General features: G+C 52.5%; 2 protein-coding genes across 8 annotated transcripts in view; one reads left to right on the top strand and one right to left on the bottom strand.

The window, feature by feature from the left end:
- LOC140192296 (AP-4 complex accessory subunit RUSC1-like) overlaps positions 1-14479 on the top strand; it is a 27460-nt gene extending 12981 nt beyond the window's left edge. The window contains exons 3-11 of one of the 7 annotated variants that reach the window (XM_072249955.1): positions 1638-2081; positions 2850-2984; positions 3716-3792; positions 3980-4154; positions 8188-8293; positions 8582-8628; positions 9632-10265; positions 11503-11634; positions 12254-14479. In XM_072249955.1, coding sequence (XP_072106056.1) covers positions 1638-2081; positions 2850-2984; positions 3716-3792; positions 3980-4154; positions 8188-8293; positions 8582-8628; positions 9632-10265; positions 11503-11634; positions 12254-12419 — 1916 coding nt within the window. In that variant the 3' untranslated portion in view covers positions 12420-14479. The remainder of the gene's footprint in view (positions 1-1637; positions 2082-2849; positions 2985-3715; positions 3793-3979; positions 4155-8187; positions 8294-8581; positions 8629-9631; positions 10266-11502; positions 11635-12253) is intronic. The other 6 variants (XM_072249956.1, XM_072249959.1, XM_072249957.1 and 3 more) reach the window with 6 other exon arrangements.
- On the bottom strand, positions 13210-23566 carry fdps (farnesyl diphosphate synthase (farnesyl pyrophosphate synthetase, dimethylallyltranstransferase, geranyltranstransferase)). Its single transcript, XM_072249964.1, has 8 exons — positions 23549-23566; positions 22667-22747; positions 21686-21808; positions 21321-21409; positions 20966-21038; positions 16698-16775; positions 16373-16507; positions 13210-13700 (listed from the first exon to the last, which is right to left on the bottom strand). The coding sequence occupies exons 2-8, from the start codon at positions 22712-22714 to the stop codon at positions 13500-13502; spliced, it is 747 nt and encodes a 248-aa protein (XP_072106065.1). The 5' UTR covers positions 22715-22747; positions 23549-23566; the 3' UTR covers positions 13210-13499.
- Between the last annotated feature and the right edge of the window lie 6 nt (positions 23567-23572).

Raw genomic sequence — 23572 nt, forward strand, 5'->3', positions numbered from 1 at the left:
AGGCTCAGGAGCTTGAAGACTCGTATGGCCAGATTTGGGAACAGCTTCTTTCCAACTGTGATAAGACTGCTGAATGGATCCTGACCCGGATCTGGGCCGTACCCTCCAAATATCCGGACCTGCCTCTCGGATTTTTTCCACTGCCTTACTTTCCATTTTACTATTTTCTATTTATGATTTATAATTAAAATGTTTAATATTTACTCATTTTTACTATTTTTAATATTTATTATTTGTAATCCAGGGAGCAGGAAGCGCAGAATCAAATATCGCTGTGATGATTGTACGTTCTAGTATCAATTGTTTGGTGACAGTAAAGTATAAAGTATAACCCTTCCTGAAGTGCACAATCAATTTCTAGATGTTGCTGATGTTGAGTGGCAGGTTGGTGCCACATCACTCAGCCAGCTGATCTATCTACCTTCTCCTCACCATTTGAAATTCTGTCAACGATGGTTGTGTCATTGGCAGGTTTATAGATGGTGTTTGAGCTGTGCCCAGCCACACAGTGGTGGGTGCGGAGAGAGGAGAGCAGTGGGCTAAACACACAGGTATCCTTCATGTGCACCGGTGTTGATTGTCGACAAGGAGGAGCTGTTAAACCAATCCACACGGACTGTGATCTCCTGATGAGGAAGACCAGTACGCAGTCGCAGGGGGAGGTGCAGAGACCCACGTTTCAGAGCTTGTTGATTAGAACTTGAGGGTATGAGCTGTAATCAATAAACAGCAGCCCGATGTAGAGATCAGGCAGGGTTCCTGCTCCCCACCACAGCCTGGTGACCACTCGGTAACTATTACCCCATTTCAGGGCGTTGCTCTGGTCTCTCTCTCTGTCTTTCTCATTGTTTCTGAATGTCTCATTGTGTCTTGGTTGTGACTAACTCATGGTTATTCTCTTCTCCATTCTCTCCCTCCCCCTCCCCCTGGCTTCGGCTGTTTCCAATGCCCCTCCCCCCCCCCGAATTCACGTCGACTGTGTATTTGTTCCATCGTTTCGTCTGTGACGTGAACCTTCGTCTCCAACTCGTCCATCTCCACTTCCTACTCCCTCTTTACCCGACCCTTGCCTCCCTGACCCATACTCCCTTCTGCACTATCCCCCTTCTCTCTCTTGCTCCCCTCTCAAACTCACTGATCCACTCTTGGACTAACTCCTCTTTCCTTGCCATTCTCTGCCCCCTCTCTCCCCTCCTCCCTCCCCCTCCCCACACTTCCTGTACTTCTCCCTGTCCATGTCCCCTTCCTCACCGTCCATCTCCCCCTTTTCCACGTCCATTTGCCCCATATCCTTCTTACCCCCACTCCCTATCCTTATCCTGGTCCGTGACCCCTTCTTCCCTGTCAATTTCCCCATCCGTCTACCCCCACTCCCCATCTGTCTCACCATCCCACTTCCCCACTCTCCCCGTCTGTCCCCCCCCACTCTCCCTGACCATCCCCCCCCCACACTCCCCGTCCGTCTACCCCTCTCCCCCATCCTCTCCTCATCATCTCATCTCTTTACCCTTCCTTTCTCCCCCACCCCACCACCTTTCCCCCTCACTTCTCCAACTAATCTCCCTTCCTTTCATCCCCTGTCTCTGGCCGTCTCACTGTCCTCCCCCCGCCCCACCCTCTTCCCTTTCCCTCATCAGCCTCCCCCCTGTGCGCTGTCCACCAGCGCCCGCAGTCCCTTCCCCTCCAGCCCGTCCTGTTGTGCCTGTCGTTCCCAACGCCCAGCCTCTCCCCCGTCCCCCTGCCCCCAGCTGTGGACGGACAGTCTGATCCTCAGACCGGCCCATGTCCTGGACGTCCCTCGCCGGTCGGGGCGTACACTCCCCCTCAGCGAGGGAGTCTTCCGCTCTCCCTGGCCCTGTCTCCAGGCCTCGGCTCACCGTGTCCCCCCACCCGCCCCAGGGCATGGAGCCTCCCCTCCCCCCTGATTGCCCCCACCCCTGTCCGCCTCCTCCTCAAGGAGCCGTCCCCCCTCGGGCAGCTCCTGGGCCTGGCCCCTGCCCTCCCCACCCTGATGGAAGCTGCTCGGAGAGACGGCGGATCGGAAGGTGCGGGTGAAGGGTCCGCCGTTTGGAACGCTGGCAGTAAGTGGCTCTCGTTCTCACGGCCGATGCCTCCTGCAGCCCCTCGTGCCCACGGCCCCCCTCGCCACCCTCATCCTCGGCTTCCTCCCTCCCCTACTCCACAACCCCACACCAGTAACCCCCCTCTCCATCGTCCCTCCACTCCCTCCCCAACCCCTACCTATCCCTACCCCTCTCTCTTCTCCAACCTTACGCCAACACCTTCCTCAACACACCCCACACCCTCCCCTGATCCCGTCCCCCTCTCCTGCATCCTGAGCCCCCCACTCCTGCACCGAGCACCCCCTCCCCTCTCCTGTATACCCTCCCCCTCCCCTTACCCCACCCCCTCCTCTGTACGCCCCTCCCCTCCGTCCCTCCCCCTCTCCTGTGCCCTGCCCCCTCCCCTGCACCCCGCCCCCTCTCCTGCATCCTGAGCCCCTGCACTCCTGCACCAAGCACCCCTCCCCTGTATGCCCCTCCCCTCTCCCTCACTCACACCCCCTCTGTTTTCCAGTTTTTCCTGGTCCTGGAGATGGGGGCGTCCGCACTACTCACGCAGGTGGGAGTCCAGGTGAATATACCCACCAGCAACATAGGTGGATATATTCACCTGCCTGGGGTCAGGTGCGAGTGGGGAGCTGGAAAGTGCGACAGTATTGGCCAGTAGGGCTGAATGGCCTCGTGACCCTGTTTTAGACCCTTTACCTTGTGCTGGGGCTGTGTGGCGGGTGGGTTGTTGTGGGAGGTGAGACCGTGTCCCCCTGACCTCTGTGTTGTGTCCTACAGCAGCTGGGAGCCATCCTTTACCTGGGGATCCCTGTGCAGGACAGTGTGGGATGTCTGAACCGTCCTCAAGCCCCCCTCTCCGTCCACCCCACCATGGGGACAGAGCCCCTCCGTTCAGTCGACAACACAAGAAAGGTGAGAGGCTGAAGGTGGAAGTCGTGTGTGGTCCCATCTCTCTCACTAATGTGGGAGGGTGGGGGAGGGGGAGTTCTGTGGGAGGAGGTGGTGAGGGGGGAGTTCTGTGCGAGGGTGGGAGGGGTGGGAGTTCTGTGCGAGGGGGTGGTGAGGGGAGTTCTGTGGGAGGAGGGGGTGGTGAGGGGAGTTCTGTGGGAGGAGTGGGTGAGGGTGGAGTTTTGTGGGAGGGGGTGGTGAGGGGGGAGTTCTGTGGGAGGGGTGGGAGTTCTGTGGGGGGGTACTTCTGTGGGAGGGTGGGTGAGGGGGAGTTCTGTGGGAGGGGTTGGTGAGGGGGCAGTTCTGTGGGATGGTGGGTGGGGGGCAGTTCTGTGGGAGGGTGGTGAGGGGCGAGTTCTGTGGGAGGGTGGGGGAGGGGGAGTTTGGGATGGGTTGGTGAGGGGGGAGTTATGTGAGGGGGGAGTTCTGTGGGTGGGGGGGAGTTCTGTGGGAGGGTGGTGAGGGGCGAGTTCTGTGGGAGGGGTGAGTTCTGTGGGAGGGTGGGGGAGGGGGAGTTTGGGATGGGTTGGTGAGGGGGGAGTTATGTGAGGGTGGGTGAGGGGGGAGTTCTGTGGGTGGGGGGGAGTTCTGTGGGAGGGGTGATGGGGTTGAAGTGTTGTGCTGTGAGAGTGGTGGTGAGTTTGGAGTGCTGCGCTGTGGGAGCTGAATATGACCGTGTGTTTTCCTGCCCTCAGGACTGGTGTGGGCGGTCAGTGTGGCCGTGGACGAGATTGTTGCTCACTTCAGCGCCGCTCGGAACGTGGTGCAGAAGGTTTGTGTTAAAATTTCCAAGGGGTACCTGTGCGGAGGACGGGTGGGGGCTCACCGGCCTGGGAGAGGGAGATCCGCACTGTGTGGGATGTTCTGTTTGCAGGCAGAGGGTCTTTGAGGATGAGTACCTGGTCTCCTCTCACTACCTCTGGTGCCTTCTGTCTCCCTCCTCCCCCCACCCCACACAGACGCAGCTGGGGGACAGCCGTCTCACCCCCCAGGTGGGCCGCCTGCTGTTGTCGGGCCTTTGCCCTGCGCTCTCGGCGGTCATTTGGGACGGGCTGAAACCGTACCGGCAGGACCTGATTGTCGGGCGGAGGAGTACCTCCCCCTGGTCGGTGGTGGAAGCTTCAGTGAAGGCAGGTAAGGACCCTGTTCAATACGTGGGGGGGGGCGGGGGGGCATCCCATGTACAGACTCCTCTCCCTGAGACTCCCCGGCCTGGGACAGCGGTGGCGAACCTATGGCACCCACACCTTTGCAAACATTCTGTTGGTACACGCCATGCAGTGCCCGTTGCCCCTGATTCTTCAAACCCCACTCATAATAAAAATCTTTTAAAATTATCTTTTTAAAATATTAAATAATAATTTTTTAGGTTTTCTGAAGGCTTCTTCATCTTAAACTCTCTGCTATACTTTCAATATTTGATCTTCTGTGAATATGCAACAAGCTTATAATTTCAGAGCAGCACACGTAAAAAATGCTGGTGAACGCGGCAGGCCAGGCAGCATCTATAGGAAGGGGTGCAGTCAGGACTTGTCCCGGCCCGAAACGTCGACTGTACCTCTTCCTATGGATGCTGCCTGGCCTGCCGCGTTCACCAGCAACTTTTATGTGTGTTGCTTGAATTTCCAGCATCTGCAGAATTCCTCGTGTTTGCGTTTTTATAATTTCACATTCTATTTTTTGTTATAGATGAAACATTAACAATATTATTTAGAAATTATTAATCTTTTAACAAGATTAATCATTTTTGAAATGGTTTTCAAAAATAATATATTTTAATCTGTTATAATTTTATTAATGTTAAAATAATAACTACACATGATTAATCTTTTTTCCTTATAAAAAGTCTAGAAAAATAATTGTTACTAATTCATTAAAATTGTTGTTCCTAATTTGCTTTAAATTATTTCCTTCAAATTATTGTTACAAATTTCCTTAAAAAATGTCCATAATTATTGTTTTCTTATTCATTCTCTGCTTAAATTTTTTTAATGGGATTATAAAACTATAAGATATAGGAGCAGAATTAGGCCACTTGGCTCATCATGTCTGCTTCGCCGTTTCATCATGGCTAATACAATTCTCTCGGCCCCAATCTCCTGCCTTCTCCCCCATATCCTAATCTGTCAACCTCTGCTTTAAATACACATGAAGACTTGGCTTCCACAGCTACCTGTGTAAACAAACTCTGCAGATTCACCATTCTCTGGCTTAAATTCCTCCTCCTCTCTGTTCTAAAAGGAGGCTCCTCTATTCTGAGGCTGTGTCCTCTGATCTTAGACTATCCCGCCAGAGGAAACATCCTCTCCACATCCACTCTATCGAGGAATTTTACCATTCAATAGGTTTCAATGAGGTCACCCCTCATTCTTCTGAATTCCAGAGAATACAAGCCCAGAACCATCAAACGCTCTTCATATGAGAAGCCACTCGATCCTGGAATCATTTTCGTAACCCTTCTTTTGTACTCTGTCCAGTTTCAGCACATCCTTTCTAAGATAAGGGGCCCAAAACTGCGCACAATACTTCAACTGAGGCCTCACCATTGTTTTATAAAGTCTCAACATTACATCCTTGCTTTTATATTCTAGTCCTCTTGAAATGAATGCTAACATCACGTTTGCCTTCCTCACCACTGACTCAACCTGCAAACTAACCTTTCGGGCATCCTGCACAAGGACTCCCAAGTCCCTTTTCACCTCAGGTTTTGGAATTTTCTCTCCATTTAGAAAAAATGGTGGGGGGGGGGGGTCATTGCTTTGCTACTGCTCGTGTGAGAGGGAGGAGCTGGGGGGCTTTGGGGTCCTAACATTTAACTGTCATTCATTCTTTGGGGCACTCCTCTGTTTTCGTGGATGTTTGCGAAGAAGAATTTCAGGATGTATATTGTATACATTTCTCTGACATGAAATGTACCTATTGAATTGAAACTCTTTAATTTCTTCTTCCAACGTGCATGACCATACACTTCTCGACACTGCCATCTGCCATTCCGTTGCCTAATTTGGGCACCTGTTCTCCAAAAATGTTTGCATTAGGGCCTTTGCATTAACTGCAAGAACAGCTCTCTTCTCCCTCTCTCCAGGCCCATCCACCGCCTTCTTGCTGGGAATCCTCCCCATGACCCCCTCCTTCTCCTGTCCCCTGCTCCATAGAAATCCACCCCCCACTGCTCTTATCATGTCACAAGAATAACTAAAAGGCAGTATGGTCAGCTTTGTACTTCATAGCGCCAAGGAATGGGGTCCAATTGCCACCGTTATCTGTAAGGAATGTGAATGTTCTCCCTGTGACCGTGTGTGTTTCTCCGGGTGCTCCAGTTTCCTCCTGCATTTCAAAGACGTACAGGCTCGGTGTAATGTAAGGATCTATTTCTTTTAGCGCAGTGACTCCCTCCCCCAGCCCCTAGCACTACGTATTGAGTGATAGCTTACCCATGCACAGTGATCTGTTGTTCTGCCGTCAGCAGGCTTACGCAAGTCACAAGAGAAGATTGAAGCAGTGTAGTAGGCACCCAAACTGGAAAATGTGTCACAACTCGGGCCATACTTGGGTCTTGTAAACTACAAGCACCAGTTTCTCCCAAACGTTGCTACAGTGCTGCATCCACTGAATGCAGTTACAGACAGGAGCAAAGTGGGAATGGTCAGAAAGATGTGAAAGAGCATTCAAGAAAACAAAGAGACTAATAACATCAGATGAACTGCTCACCCATCTCTGCCCATCGGACTGGTGTGTGATCCATCCCCTTACAGCATTGGTGACGCTTTGCCTCACGTTATGAAAGATGGATCTGAACGCCCAATTGCATTTGCTTCAAGATCACTGACCAGTGCAGAACGCAACTACGCACAGATTGACCAAGAGGCCCTTAGTCTAGTATGGGGAATAAAGAAGTTCCACCACTACCTCTACGGACAAAGTTTATGCTAGTGACACACCACCAGCCTCTCATGTCCAATTCCTAGGAAGGGAGTTCCAGTGATGACTGCTACCCAGTTGCAAAGTTGGGCATTTTTCCTAGAGACCACTCTTCTGACTTAGGCACCAAACAACACAGCAACACTGATGGCTTGTCACGTCTTCTACTGTTGGCAACTGAAGAAGAAAATTCTTCATTCTTTGACCCAGCAGAGGTGTTCCATTCCACCGGTGGACCAGTTGGCAGTAACAAATTCTGAAATACAAAGAGAAGGAGAGAATGAGCTGACACTGTCAGAAGTCTCTGACATCATGCAAGGATGGCCAGCTCATGGTAACCTTGTGTTTCCAGAGTTCTCAGCGAGATGAGACCAACTGTCTGTATATGAAAGCACGCTGATGTGTGGATCTAAACTGCGCACCAGAGTGTTAGAGAGTCTGCATGAAGGACACCAGGGTGCGGTTATGATGAGGAGTCTCACTCCGTGTGGTGGTCGAGAATAAAGACTAGACCAAAAGCTGTTTGGGATGCAATGAAGTTTTTCTGCAGAAGTGGTTTGCCATTGCCTTCTGGGCAGTGTCTTTACAAGACGGGTGACCCCAGCCATTATTAATACTCTTCAGAGATTGTCTGCCTGGCATCTGTGGTCGCATAACCAGCACTTGTGATGTGCACCAGCTGCTCATACGACCATCTACCACCTAGTTCCATGGCTTCATGTGACCCTGATCGGGGGGCCAAGCAGGTGCTACACCTTGCCCAAGGGTGACCTGCAGGCTAGCGGAAAGAAGGAGCGCCTCACACCTCCATCTCCATCCCACCACCTTCATAATTGCCCACAAAGCCATCAATTTCATTATCCAGATCATTAGCATATAACTTGAAAAGTAGTGGACCCAACAGCGACCCCTGCGGAACACCAGCAGTACCTGGCCAGCCTCCTAAACTTCCCCAAACCCCCAAACGTAGAGGGGGCAGGAGTGAACCACCACCTGCAGTTTCCATCTCTACCATCCCGACTCGGAAGCATCCCGGCCATTACTTCACTGTTGCTGGGCCTAAATCCCAGAAATTCCCACCTTGATCAGCCAACACAAGGACTTCCGAAAGGCTGGACAGTCCACACACATCCACCCTCAGCCCTCTCGATTTCAGCATTGGTGGCCAAAACAAAGTTGTCAGGACGGGAACCCTTCAGACGCGCATCTTTCTCATGGTCTCTGTCTCTCTCTGTCTCCCCTATAGATCAGTCCATGGGGAAACTGTACAATGTGGTTCAGCAGTTTGACCAACTCTCCCAGCTCAAGAGCTCCCAGAAGAAGTTCAATGCCTTCATATTTACACTGTTAAAGTGAGTGTTGGGAGTCTCTCCACCTCCAGCCCTCTCTGACCCCTCCCCTCAATCTCTCCATCTTTCTCCTACCCCTTTCCTTCCATTTTGTTCTCTCTCCTCCTCCCCTTCCCTCTATTTCACTCTCTCTTTGACTCCTTATCTGCCTCACCTCACACCCTCTCTCCCCTTCCTTCCTCCTCCTTCCTGCCCACATCCCAGCCCCTCTTCCCCCTCTTTCTGTGTCCTTCTCCCTCTCCATACACACCATCATTATGAAGTCTCACCTCTTCCCTCTCCCTCCTGTAGCCTCAAGCTGCTTGACGTCTGGATGGTGTCCTTGTACAGCTGCACAGGTGAGACATAAATGAATCTGTCACCCCCTCCCTTGTCCTTACGGTCTTTGTGGGGTGGGGGACTGGAGAGAGTAATGCTTAGGTTAATGACACTTTTATTGCCCCCTCTTTGTCACCCCTGAACCTCCCTACCCTTCTCTGGGTATCGTGCCCACCCCCACCTTCTCTGCTGGTCCAGCCTGACCCTCACTTCGAGTTTCAGTGCCGACCTCTTCCCCAGCTCGTGACCAAACCTCCCTCTGACAGGATGTCAAGATTTATCAATCCAGAGTGAGTTTTAAATTTCCCTCCCCTCCTGCCTCGCAGCTCCTCCCTTCCTGTCACCCTCCCCAACGTGGTACACCGGTCTCTCCCTATCGCCCCTTCCACTTTGCTGCCCCCTCGCTGTGTGGCATTCCCCCCCCTCCCCCCGTGATTATCCCTGGGATTGCGTTGGAGCTGACACTCAGGTCTCTGACCCCTGCCGCCTCCACCACTCACAGTCCTCTCTCACTCCTTCCCTCCCCTCTCTCTACCCCTTTTCTCCCTCTCCTTTCCTCGCATCCTCGCCCTTTCCCTCCCTCCCCCTCTCCTTTTACCCTCACCCTTCCCCTCCCTCCCTCGTCCCCCTCCTTCATCCCACCTGTCCCTCCCCTCTCCTTTCATCTCTCCCTCAACCTCTCACCTCTCCCTGCCTCCCCCTCGCCTCTCACCCTTCCCCTCCCTCCCTCATCCTCCTCCTTCATTCCTCTCTCCCGAACCATTCCACTGGTCCCTTCCCTCTCCCTTCATCTCTCCCTCACCCTCTCACCTCTCCCTCCCCCTCGCCTCTCACCCTCACCCTTCCCTCCCTCCCCCTCGCCTCTCACCCTCACCCCTACCTCCCTTGTCCTCCTCCTTCGTTCCTCTCTCCCTCACCATCCCACCTGTCCCTTCCCTCTCCCTTCATCTCTCCCTCCTGCTCTCACCTCCCCCTCTCCCTTTCTCACCCTCCCTTGCCCCTCTCTCTCACTCTCACCCACAGAGGTCTTGAAGACACACTACATGCCATCGGCCTTCCTCTGGGCGGCCCGCTCCTCGGACTGCGGAGCGTTCGAGGAACTCCTGCTCCTCCTCCAGCCCCTGTCTGCCCTCGCCTTCCAGCTGGATCCGCTGTTTGAGTACCACCACCCCCATCAGTTCCTGGCGAGGGGCAGCGCCCGGGAGCGGGATCCGGTCCAGGAGGACGGGGAGAGGCGGCTCGGGAATGGTCTGGGGAGCGAGGAGGGAGCCCCGACCAGCGGGCCAGCGGCCAGGGAGCTGCCGGGGGAAGCAGATGGCTACCGGCTACAGGAGACGTTTGAGCAGGTGTCCCGCTGGGCGGGGAGGCTGGCGCGTGCCATGCTGGAGCCAGGGCCCCGCCAGGAGTCGGAGGAAGACCGCAAGCCAGCACCAGAGACCCGGGTCGGGGAGCCAGGCTGGTGGGCGCAGCTGAGCGAGAGCTGCCAGTTGTACCGTACCCCACCAGGCCCTGGCGCGCGGTGCAGCGCTGCGGGAGGCCCTGGGAGGCAGCAGGAGGCCAGGCCGCTGCAGCTGGCTTCACTCTTCGGCGCCAGGATCCCCTCCACCTACTCCCCTGGCGAGGTGGAGGCGCAGAAACCGTCTGGGCAGCAGCGCAGGTAACGAGGAGCAGGTGACCCCTGTGTTTTCACCCAACTCCCCTCTCCTCCTCCCCCCTCTCCCCCTCTCTCCCTCCCTTCCGCACCATTCCCTCCTCTCCCTCACCATCTCCTATCCCTCCCCCCTCCTTTCTCTCCAGTAGAGTTTTATGAAATCACAACAGGATGTAGGGAGGGTGGGTGGGTCACCCCAGCATAGAGGAATCTAAAATGAGATTGACAGTGATGGGAAAGAGTTAAAGGGGACCTGTAGGACTAGTTTTCCATGTGGAGGGTGGGATATGGTCCAAGATGCCAGAGGAAGTGGTGGAGGTGAGACAATCACAATGTTTAACGATGTGTACAGGTAAGTGGATAGGATAGGGTCAGAGGATTACGGGCCAAACCATGGGCAAACGGGACTAGGTTAGATAGGCAGCTTGCTGGGTATGGATTAGATGGGCCAAAGGGCCTGTTTCTGTTGAATGCAGTCACAGGGAAAGTGAACTGCACACAGACAAATGAAATGCGAGGGCCATGACGATTGAAGACCGAGTTTATCTTTTAGCATAGAGACTTGGGGGAACCTTTGTTCCATCTGCCCCAAAAGATGGGATTCCCCAGTGGCTATCCGTTTCAATTCAGGTTCCCATTCTGGCATGTCTGTCCATGGCTACCATGGAGGAGCAACACCTCATATTCCATCTGAATAGCCTTCAGGCTGATGGCATGAACTCCAACGTCTGGCAATTTCTCCCCTCTTCCTCTTCCTCCATTCACTATTCCGGTTTCCCTCCCACTCCCTTTCTTCGCCTCACCTCCCGGTGCCCTTCCCTTTCTCCCATGGTCACTGTCCTCTCCTATCAGATTCCTCACCTCTGCCACCTATCCCCAACCAGCTTCTTACTTCATCAGCCCCTCCTGCACCCACCTACCTCCCCCCCCACCTCTTCCCCATTCCTTCCCAGTCCCAAAGTGTCTTGATCCAAAGCATCAACTATTCCCTTCCAGATTTGCTAGCAGACCTGCAGAGTTCCTCCATCATTTTGTCTCTGTTGGTCTGGTCTTCCAATATTTGCAGAATCTCTTGTGTTTATGTCTCAGAAAAGGTTTAGTACATCTCAGGGGTGGAGGAAGGCAGGAATGGAGGTGAGGGAACAGGAGAGGCACTGTTATCTTCGAGGATGGGCCTGGGTGCAGCGTGGACGGAAGAAGCGGCCCGATCTCATCAGATATCCTGTCTCCTCTGTGTGCGCAGGCTGCCCTCGGAATGGCTGTGGGTTAACATCGAGCGCCTGTGGGGAGCCCCACAAGTGGAGAAGTCCGACCCCCACCCCACTGGACTGGCAGAAACGAAGCCACTGCCCCAGAGAGCCAGCAGAGCGGTGAGGTAGGGTGACCATCTCTGGGCAAGGACTGGAAGGCCTTTCAGCCCATCTCCAACCTGTTGGAGGGGAAGTCAATATTGACCAAATAGAGGTTGCTCATGGACATTTCTGTCACTGGAGTCAGACGTTCCCAGCGTAAATCCTGTTGCCGGAAATGGAGGGATTGGGAAGAGACTACTTCATCTTGGGAGTGTCTTGTGCTCCCCGGGGTATGGTTGAGGCAAGTGCACCAGGAGGTCGATCCAAGGAAGAACCATGAAGGGGTAGAGGATGGATTGGCGGGCAAAAGCCAGCAGGGGCAGTGGGGCTGAATGGCCTGTTTCTGTGGTGTTTACCAGCAGAGTTTGGGACACTCCAGTCTATATCTCCTCCACACCAGGAAACAAGGCTGGTTGGTGAACGCTCCTGCTAAAATGCCCCAGTGTAACTGTGAATAAGGGTGGAAGCCCTTGCACTAAGGTTGGGGGAAGGCAGGAAGGGGGGGCAGTAAGTGTGGTTGGGGAGTGGTGTGAGCGTGCGCTGGATATTCCCCCTTCCCATGTAGAGGCTATCATGCACGATCGCCATCTCAATCTGTCTGCTGACTTCAGTTCTCCTCTCCCCCTCCCCTTTTTGCCCCAGGACAGTGCGGACTCTGTGCGACCACACGGCTCCAGAGCCAGGACACCTCGGCTTCCAGAAGGGTGACACCCTGGAGGTTTTGGGCAACGTGGATGATGCCTGGATTCGTTGTCGACGTGGAGATGCCTTGGGACTGGTGCCCATCGAGTACACATCGCTCGTCTAGCTGGGGGGCCCACCGACCACTGTACCACAGGGTCCCGCTGCCCCTGACTGTCAGTGGGATTTCTGACCCTCATCCAGGGCAGGTCTTAAGGCTCTGCTCCCACCCACACCATTCCCACTCAAAGCCTTCCTCCCATCCCCTGGAGGAAGGAATTCCTGCTGCAATGACCCTCTTCTGGGAAGAAGTTCCTGAGGGTGATGACCCAGGGGAAGGAAGTCCCTGCTGCAATGACCCTCTCTCGGGTGATAACTCTACCCAGGGAAACCGGTTCCAGCCACCTCCAGGGAGGAAGGAATTCATGGTGTACTGACCCCCTCCAGGGGAAGTTCTTGGTGGTGATGACTTCAGGTTTAGAGTTTTCTTCCATTCCACCCCTCTCCGGCGAATGGGTTCCTGGAACACCTATCTTCCCCATGCATCAATGTCCGTCCCTCCTGCATGTGCACTCTCCTCTAAGTGGGATTGGACCCACGTCTCAAATATGACTGATGTCTGTCTGTGTATAGGACCGTGACAAGAGAAACCACCCACCCCCGCCCCCACTCTCCGTGTCCGTCTCTTGCTGTAAAACTGGATTCCAGTACATGTGAACGCTGCTCTTCAATAAAATGCTCTGACAACGGCGTTTGGCTGTTTGTGCTGATGGCTCTCTGCATTCCGTCAGAAAGCCCACCCCTTTTGAACCAACACTTGCTGAGGATGTTTCTCCCTCCCGCCCTGGCAGCAATCTCTGGTGCGACTTTCACTGGAGCAAGTCACAGCTGATGCAAAAGGCAGGCACAAAGTGGTATCAGTTATGGCAGTTTTTAAGTATTTATTTATAGTTACACACTAGACAGAGTGAAGCTCCCTCTACACCATCCCATCAAACAGAATAATTTTCCACTGATGCACATTGGGTTTACTTCAGAATAAATTATTCCCACCGGTGTGCTCTCTCTCCCCCCACGGTGAACCTCAGACAGTCTGTTCCCACGTTACAATATATACACATCCCCTTCCCCTATGTACAGTCTTGGGTCCTTGACCCTCGGGTTGGAGATTAGCACCAGGGCGAAGGGAAAGTCGCGCTCCTTTGATCTACTTCTTCCTCTTGTAGATGCGGTCAGCGAAGGTGAGGAAGACATCCTGAGGCAGGCGGCTGCACTGCTCGCTCACCAGCCCCCTCAGCCGCTGGTAGCTCTGGTTTTCATACTGATGGAAGGCTTCAGCTAGTTTCAGCTCCTCGTACAGAGCCTTCACCCTCGCCACCTTCTCCAGCTCCCGCTGGCCGTAGTTCTCCTGCATACGCGGGGAGAGGAAGAACAAGGTCAGGGGAAACACTCGGGTACATTAGGTACGTCTGCTCATTAGTACAACCATCTAATCAGCCAATCACGTGGCAGGAACTCAATGCATAAAAGCATGCAGACATGGTCAAGAGGTTCAGACCAACATTGGAACAGGCAAGAAATGTGATCTAAGTGACTTTGACTGTGGAATGATTGTTGGTGCCAGACAGGGTTGTTTGATATCTCAGAAACTGCTGCTCGCCTGGGATTTTCACACACAACAGTCTAGATTTAAACAGGGAATGGTTCCGAAAAAAAAATCCAGTGCGTGTCAGTTCTGCGGGTAAAAACACCTTGTTAATGAAGGAGGTCAGAGGAGAATGAACAGACTGGTTCAAGCTGACAAGAGGATGACAATATCTCAAATAACTACCTGTTCAAACAGTGGTGTGCAGAAGAACATCTCTGCACAACATGTTGAAACTTGAAGTGGATGGGCTACAGCAGCAGAAGATCACACCGGGTTCCTCTCCTGTACCTCCAGATGGGGTGGCATATCTGCTAGCATAGTGCTCTTAATTTCCACTGCTGCCTGTAAGGAGTTTGTACATTCTCTCTGGGACCACGTGAGTCTCTTTTGGGTGCTCTAATTTCCTCCCATGTACGGCTAGGCGTTAGTAAGTTGTGGGCATATCATGTTGGTGCTGGAAGCATAGCAACACTTGCTCGGACTGCGGTAGTCATCGACAGAACTGATGAATTTCACTGTATGGTGTATGTGTGACAAATAAAGCTAATCTTTAGATCTTGCATCTTTAAGCAGACTTGAGGGGGAATTTTATTCCCCCCCCCCATGGGGAAGTGGGAACCAAGAACACAACCCAAGTGGTTGGTGGGGAGCAGAGACCCACAAGGTTTAAGTATCTGGGCGAGCACTTGAATCACCAAGGCAGAGAAGGGTACAGATCGAATGCTGGTGAATGGGACTACTGTAAATAGAACATTACAGCACAGGAACAGGCCTTTTGGCCCACATTGTCTGTGCTGGACACAATGCCGAATTAAACTAAACCTGCCTCTCCATTCCCTGCATATTCACCACCATCATATCTGCCCCCACCACCGCCACCCCTGGGTGCCCCTTCCAGACACCCATCACTCTCACTGTGCGTATATTTAAAAAAAACTTGCCGCACACATCTCCTTTATACTTTCTTCCACGTGCCTTAAATGTATGACATTTCTATCTTGGCAATAGGAATCTCTATTCTGTATATAAAAAATCTCTATCCTGCCCCTCAATTTTATAAACCTCAGTCTCACCGCTCAATAGAAAACAAGCCAAGTTTCCCAACCTCTTGTCATCTAGTCCTGGTGAGCCTTTTCTGTAGCCTCCACGCCTGTCCTATAACAGGACAGACAGTACTCCAGATGTGAAAGGTTGAGCAAGCTGGGGCTCTTTGAAGCAAAGGAAGATGAGCTATGACTTGGTAAAGGCGTATAAGATTATGAGAAGCAGAGATACAGTGAACAGTCAGTGCCTCTTTACCAGGGTGGCAATGGCCAATACCGGAGGACGTCCATTTAAGGTGACGAGGAAAATTTGAAGTTGGGTGTTTTTACAGAATGGTGGGTATGTGGAACACACTGCCAGGACTGGTGGTACAGGCAGATACACTAAGGGCATTTAAAAGACTCAAAAAGGCACATGGATGATTAAAATAAGGGCTATGTAGGAGGGAAGAGTTAGATTAACCTTAGCAACACACATCAAAGTTGCTGGTGAACGCAGCAGGCCAGGCAGCATCTCTAGAAAGAGGAACAGTCGACGTTTCAGGCCGAGACCCTTCGTCAGGACTAACTGAAGGAAGAGCTAGTAAGAGATTTGAGAGTGGGAGGGGGAGGGGGAGATCCAAAATGATAGAAGAAGACAGGAGGGGGAGGGATGGAGCCAAGAGCTGGTCAGGTGCTTGGCAAAAGGGATACGAGAGGATCATGGGACAGGAGGCCCAGGGAGAAGGAAAAGGGAGAGGGGGAACCCAGAGGATGGGCAAGGGGTATAGTCAGAGGGACAGAGGGAGAAAAAGGAGCGAGAGAGAAAGAATGTGTGTGTATATATATATATATATATATAAATAACAGATGGGGTACGAGGGGGAGGTGGGGCATTAGTGGAAGTTAGAGAAGTCAATGTTCATGCCATCAGGTTGGAGGCTACCCAGACGGAATATAAGGTGTTGTTCCTCCAACCTGAGTGTGGCTTCATCTTTACAGTAGAGGAGGCCGTGGATAGACATGTCCGAATGGGATGTGGAATTAAAATGTGTGGCCACTGGGAGATCCTGCTTTCCCTTATATTTCCAGCATCTGCAGAATTCCTGTTGTTTTAGATTAACCTTCGAGTAGGTTAAAAGGTCGGCACAACATCGTGGACCGAAGGGCCTGTACTGTGCTGGAATATTCTAATGAATGAATGGTGGAGCAGTAGCAATAGCTGATTTCTACTCCGATGTCTTATGGAAACTTTTCAGTGTTTTGCACCTTTCCAGAGTAAATTTATACAGTTGGCACACTATTGTGGGCCAAGGACCTATACAGCTCTATGTGCTCACAATATTGCAGCCGAGCGATGGGCCGCAGGACCTGTTCTGCTCTGAGGGCTGTTGCTCAAGGAGCACTTACCTCTAACACCCTCCTCTGTTTGGAAGTGACACTCTTCAGTGCTTGAACCACCAGCCAGCTACACTTGTTGTCCTCAATGTCTGTACCGACCTTACCGGTCACCTCAGGGTCTCCATAGCAGTCCAGGTAATCGTCCTAGGATGCAACAAGAGAGCTCAGACACACCTGGGCGGACAAAAAGAGAGGGAGGGAGTGGGGGCAATGGGGAGATGCCACATCTCGATGGCGCCTATGGACCGAGCTCGCTGGCATGGGATCGGGCGGAGAACATTAGGGGATTAGGGGCCACATGAAAGACATTCGATGATTTGGAAGTGTCCCCTACCTGAATCTGAAAGAACTCGCCCATCTCCAGGAGGATGGTTTGGGCAATGCGATGTTCCTCCTCGCCGTCGATCCCAGCCTGTGGATAGAGGGGCGGTCAGGGTCATACAGCACAGAAAAAGGCCCTTTCACACAACTGGTTGCTGCCAACCACAACGTCCCAGCCAAGCCAGTCCCATTCACCCGCACTTACCCCGTACCTTTCCTCACCACAGTGTCTATTCCATGTTGTCAATGTACCTGCCTCAGCCATTTAAGAAGTGGGGAGCTATTTTAAAGGAGATGTGAGGGGCAAAATTTGTTGTTTTTTAAAAAAAAACAAGAGTGGTGGGTGCCTGGGATGGTGGTAGCAGCAAATATATAGAATGTGAGGAGTATGGACATTGAGTGGACAAGAGATCAGTTAGCCATTTGGTTACTAATTAATTCAATTGGTCCAGCCAAAGGGCCTGTTCCTGTGTTGTACTCTTCTATGTTCTAACCACTTTCTGTGGCAGCCCGTACTGGATACTGGGCACCCTCAGGGTCCAATTTAATCTCTCCCTTCTCATCCTAAACCCGTGCCCTCTAGTTCTTGATTCCCCAACTCTGAGAAAAGACTGTGCATCCATCTTATGCCTCTTATCATTTTATACCCCTCAATAAGATCATCCCTCAGTCTCTTACAGTCCAGAAACACACCCTCAACCTTTTTAAAAAAAAAGATTAGTCTTATTTGTCACATGAACATCGAAACATACAGCGTCATTTGTGTCAACAACCACAGCAGTTCGAGGCTGTCCTTGGGGCAGCCTGCAAGTGTCACCATACTAACCTGTACGTCTTTGGAATGTGTGAGGAAACCCACACCATCACGGGAGAATTAACAAACCCCTCAGAGACTGTGGCGGGAATTGAACACTGATCACTAGCACTGTACATTACAGTAATCACCACACCACTGTGCCTCTCCCTATAACTCAGTCCCTCAAGTTCTAGCGACACCTTGTGACTCTTTTCAGTTTAATAACATTTTTCCCATAGCAGGGTGATGAATACTGCAAGTGTGGCCTCAGCAACTGCAATGTTATGTCCTGACTGATGAAGATCAGTGTGCCCCCTCACCTCACCATCTGCTTGTAACACCACTTTCAGGGAACCACGTACTTGAACTGAGGCCTCACTTGTCCTACAGCACACCCCAGGGCCTTGTCGTTCACCGTGTACATCCTACCCTGATCTGACTTTCAAAAACATTCAATAACTCACACTTATTTAGTTAAACTCCATTTGCCATCCCTTGGCCCACTTACCCAACTGATCAAAATCCCCCTGCAATATCTAATCATTTTCACTGTCAACACCACCTTTTCTGTGTCTTCTGCATAACAAACTGCCGTTATAGATGAAGAGGGGAGGGGATTGGGGTTAGAGGTCAGGTGTAAATCATCTCCAGGTCCCGTTGGGAAGTGGTTATGTTTGCAAATACCCAAGTCACAATGTCTTCGAGAGATACAGCACAGAAACGGGCCCTTCAGCCCATCGAGTCCTTGCTGGCCACCAAGTACCCATTTACACTCATCCTGTTCTACTCTCACATTCCTGTCAACTCCTCCTGATTCTCCCCCTCACCCACACACTCAGAGGGACAATTTACAGCGGCCCATTAACTCACTGACCTTGCACGTGGCATGAATGTGGAGTCCGTGGAGATGGGAAGAGGGGAAGCATACAGACACAGGGAGAAGTGTGAACTCCAAAACTACACACACACAGCGATCGTCACTGGGGGAATAGGACACACATGCAGACTCACGGTGCTGGAGCTGGGGATTGAACCCTGAATCTCTGGAGCCATGAGGTAGTGCCTCTACTCACTGCGCTACCCAATCACAAGAATGTGAGCTGTAAAACAGGCCATTCTTCCCCTCCAGATCCTGCTGCATCAGTCTACCCTCTCCAGTGTCCAACCACAGCCCCCACCACCACGCCTCCAGCACTCCCACCTGGTTCTCTGTTCCTCTGCTACAATCTCCACCTTCAGCATTTCCTCCTGAAAGAGAGGGAGGGAACCCAGGCTGAGGTGGGAGGGGGTGAAGGGGGTGAAGTGCCAGCGAAGATTCCTTAAGACATAGGAGCAGAATTGGGCCATCAGCACATCAAGTCCGCTCCGCTATTCAATCATAGCTGACCCTTTTTCTATCTCCTCCTCCACCCCAGTTCCCAGCCTTCACCTCGTAACCTTTGATGCCATGTCCAATCAAAAACCTATCAATCTCAGCCTTAAATACACCCAGTCACCTGGCCTCCACAGCTGCATGTGGCAACAACTTCCACAAATTCACTGCCTTTTGGCTAAAGAAATTTCTCCACATCTGTTTTGAAAGGGCGCCCCTCTATCCTGAGGCTATGCCCTCTTGTTCTAGACTCTCCCACCATAGGAAACATCCTTTTCACATCTACTCTGTCTCAGCCTTTCAACATTCGAAAGGTTTCAATGAGATTCCCCCTCATCCTTCTAAGTTCCAGTGAGTACAGACCCAGCCATCAAACATTCCTTGTAATGATAACCCTTTCATTCCTGGAATCATCCTTGTGAACCTCCTCTGGACCCTCTCCAATGCCAGCACATATTTTTTTTAAGATAAGGGGCTCAAAACTGTTCACAATACTCAAGGTGAGGCCTCACCAGTGCCTTAAAAAGCCTCAGTATCACATCCTCGCCCTTGTATTCTAGACCTCTTGAAATGAATGCTCACATGGCATTTGCCTTCCTCACCACCAACTCGACCTGCAAGTTAACCTTTAGAAACATAGAAAATAGGTGCAGGAGTAGGCCATTTGGCCCTTCAAGCCTGAATCATCCAACTCAGAACCCTGTACCAGCCTTCCCTCCATACCCCCTGATCCCTCTAGCCACAAGGGCCATATCTAACTCCCTCTTAAATATAGCCAATGAACTGGCCTCAACTGCTTCTGTGGCAGAGAATTCCACAGATTCACCACTCTCTGTGTGAAGAAGTTTTTCCTCATCTTGGTCCTAAAAGGCTTCCCCTTTATCCTCAAACTGTGACCCCTCGTACTGGACTTCCCCAACATCGGGAACAATCTTCCTGCATCTAGTCTGTCCAATCCCTTTAGAATTTTATACGTTTCAATAAGATCCCCCCTCAATCTTCTAAATTCCAGCGAGTATAAGCCTAGTCCATCCAGTCTTTCATCATATGAAAGTCCTGCCATCCCAGGAATCAATCTGGTGAACCTTCTTTGTACTCCCTCCATGGCAAGAATGTCTTTCCTCAGATTAGGGGACCAAAACTGCATACAATACTCCAGGTGTGGTCTCACCAAGGCCTTGTACAACTGCAGTAGCACCTCCCTGCTCCTGTACTCGAATCCTCTTGCTATGAATGCCAGCATACCATTCACCTTTTTCACTGCCTGCTGTACCTGCATGCCCACTTTCAATGACTGGTGTACAATGACACCCAGGTCTTGTTGCACCTCCCCTTTTCCTAACCGGCTACCATTCAGATAATAATCTGCTTTCCTGTTCTTGCCACCAAAGTGGATAACCTCACATTTATCCACATAAAAACCATGCTGACTTTGTACTGTCTTGTCCTGTTTCACCAAGTACTCCATCACCTCATCCTTATGAATAGAATCTAACATCTTCCCAACCACGGAGGTCAGACTAACTGGTCTATAATTTCCTTTCAGCTGCCTTCCTCCATTCTTAAAGAGTGGAGTGACACTTGCAATTTTCCAGAGTCCAATGATTTTTGAAAGATAATTTCTAATGCCACCACAATCTCTACTGCTACCTCCTTCTGAAGCCTAGGGTGCAGTTCATCTGGTCCAGGTGGCTTACGTACCTTTAGGTCTTTCAGCCTTTTGAGCACCTTCTCTCTTGTAATAGTAACTGCACCCACTTCTCTTCTTTCACACACTGTAACACCAGGCATACTGCTAGTGTCTTCCACAGTGAGGACTGATGCAAAATACTTGTTTAGTTCATCAGCCATCTCCTTATCCCCCATTATTATTTCTCCTGCCTCTTCTAGCAGTCCTATATCCACTCTCATTTCTTTTATTTTTAACGTACTTGAAAAAACTTTTACTATCCACTTTGATATTATTTGCTAGCTCACTTTCATATTTCATCTTTTCCCTTCTAATTTTTTCAGTTGCTCTGCAGGTTTTTAAGAACTTCCCAATCCTCTATCTTCCCACAGATTCACTGAGGCCCTGACTCCTGACCCCAGCCGAGCCGCGACTGGTCCTTACCATGTACATGGCGGAAGCCACGGGCAGGTAGAAGCTATAGAAGGCAGTCTTGTACTTTACAATGGCCTTGTACCTGTGGCGAGACAGAGGGTCAGTCGTCAGCCTTCCGAGTCAGAACCCTCCTCACCCAGGAAACAGGAACAGGGTTGTGGGGGGACGTTCATATTGCAGTCATGCCCAGGGCAGAGAGAAATGGCAGGAGGGAGGAGTGAGAGAGGAAAGAGGATGGAGAGATGGGAAGGAAGGAAGGGAGAAGAGAAGAGAGCTGGTGGAAAGAGGATGCAGGATTAGGTGGGGGGAGAGGAGAGGGGGTTTCACAAGATGGAGAGTTGGTGAGAGGGTGGGGGCGGCTCACCTCTCCTCAGTGAACTGGTCCAGATCCACACGGCTGGGCTGGGCTGTCATCAGGTCCAGTGACTGTCCCAGCTCCGTCTGGTAGGACGTCTGAGGGGGAAGGAGGAGGTGAGATGAATGTGATCTCCTCGACCTCATCACCCCCTCCTTCCCCACCCACCTCTCTCTCACTAACCCTTAACCCTACTCACCCCCTGTGTCTCTCACTACCCACAAACCCTCCCCTTTCCCTCTCCAACACCTTCAGCCCGTCACTTCTCACCACCCTCAATCTCTCCCTCTCCCCCACCCTCACCACCCCCAGCCCCGGCCCCTACCCTCCCACTCACCCTTGCCCCCTCCCCTTACCACCTCTCCCCCGCTCACCTGGAGGAATAACTCTAGCAGGTGAATGTAACAGGTATGGGACCTCAGGTACCTGCGGAGGAGGCGGTAAATGGCGGATTCTAGGAGGTAGGAGTCATTGATGGCGTCCAGACCCACTCCTTCCTGTGGGGGTTGGGCAGGGAGGGGGGAGATGGTAAGTATTAAATTCATCCTCTCTCCTGCACCTCTTCACTCAGTGACAACACTCAGGTGTGGGCAAACTCCCCTCCCACCAGATATCTATGGCAGAGGTCCCAGACGCAACCCTAAACCAGTGGTCCCCAACCTCCGGGCCGCGGACCGGCACCGATCCGCGAAGCATGCAGGGATGCAGCGGTAGCTGGGGCGCACACAGCACATCTTTAAGAAAAAGACTGTCATTTACATGCCGGGCGGCACCTAATTAATTAGCTTGTTTATTTCGACTTTTCTCTTAAAGATGTGCTGTGTGCGCCCCGGCTACCCCTGCATTCTCCACGGCAATGTATCGGTCCGCGGCCCGGAGGTTGGGGACCACTGCCCTAAACCGTGTGGGGGTGTCGCAGGTACAAACCCAGTGCCGGTGCTGTGTGGAGGAGTTAGGTCCACAGACTGTCCCGTTACCGTGTAGGGACACAGACACGACCCTGTCCTGTCACCGTGTGGGGGGAGACAGGCACCTGTCACCATGTGGAGAATACAGGGAGTTAGACACAGATACAGACCCTCTCCCATCACCATGTGAGGGTATTAAACACAGACACAGACTCCATCCTGTCACCGGGTTGGCGGGGGTCACACACAGACCCCGGTCTGTCACCGGGTGGGGAGTCACACACGGACCTGTCACCATGTGGAGAAGGAAAGGAGTCAGACAGATACTCGTCTTGTCACCGTGGGGGAGTTAGTCACAGACGCAGACCCCGACCCGACACGATTTTGGGATGTCAGGAACGTAGACACTGTCCCATCGCTGTGCGAGGGAGGTGGACACAGGCTCACCTTCCGATACCAGCAGATCTGACCCCGCCTGGTGACAGAATTGTCCATGATGTCGTCCGCGACCAGGAAGAAGGCTTGTAGCTGGACATAGGAGAGAGTGGAGGTCAGCCCTGTCTCTGGGGTCGCCCCTCTCCCACGGCACCGAGGGCAGGGAGACGGTGGGGGGGGGGGGGTGGATGGGGAATGGGGGTTGGATGGGGAGGGATGGAAAGACAGAGAGGCAGAGAACGCAGATCAGCCCAGCTCTCTGGGGTCACCCTCCAATTGAGGGGGGGAGGGAGAGAGGGAGGGAGGAGGGGAGAGGGAGAGGAGGGGAGAGGGGGGAGGGGAGAGGGGAGGGAAGGGAAGGGGAGGGGAAGGGAAGGGAAGGGGAGGGGAAGGGAAGGGGAGGGGAGGAGAAGGGAAGGGAAGGGGAGGGGAGGGGGAAGGGGAGGAGGAAGGGGAGGGGAGGGGGAGGGGGAGGGGGAGGGGGAGGGGGAAGGGGAAGGGGAGGGGGAAGGGGAGGGGAGGGGGGAGGGGAGGGGGGAGGGGAGGGGGGGAGGGGGAAGGGGAGAGGGGAGGGGAGGGGGAAGGGGAGAGGGAGGAGGAAGGGGAGGGGAGGGGGAGGGGGAGGGGGAGGGGGGAGGGGAGGGGGGAGGGGAGGGGGAGGGGAGGGAGGAGGGGAGGAGGTGTGAATAGGGGAAGGTGGAGGTTATGGAGTAGTCGGGGTGACAGGTAAGGAGAGATGGATGGGGGTTGATCAGTGAGGGAGATGTGCTCTCAGGTTGGAATCGGCAGGGCAGCATGGAGTTGGGGATGTAGGAGGGAAGGGAGGCACCGTCTCAGACTGGAGTTGTCTGGGTGACTGGGAGGGGCAGGAGTTGGTACAGCAGACACACTCACCAGCTCCACACACCAGCCGACGAT

This window comes from Mobula birostris, unplaced genomic scaffold (genome assembly GCF_030028105.1).
Source record: "Mobula birostris isolate sMobBir1 unplaced genomic scaffold, sMobBir1.hap1 scaffold_1106, whole genome shotgun sequence".
Classification (NCBI taxonomy): Eukaryota; Metazoa; Chordata; class Chondrichthyes; order Myliobatiformes; family Myliobatidae; genus Mobula; species Mobula birostris.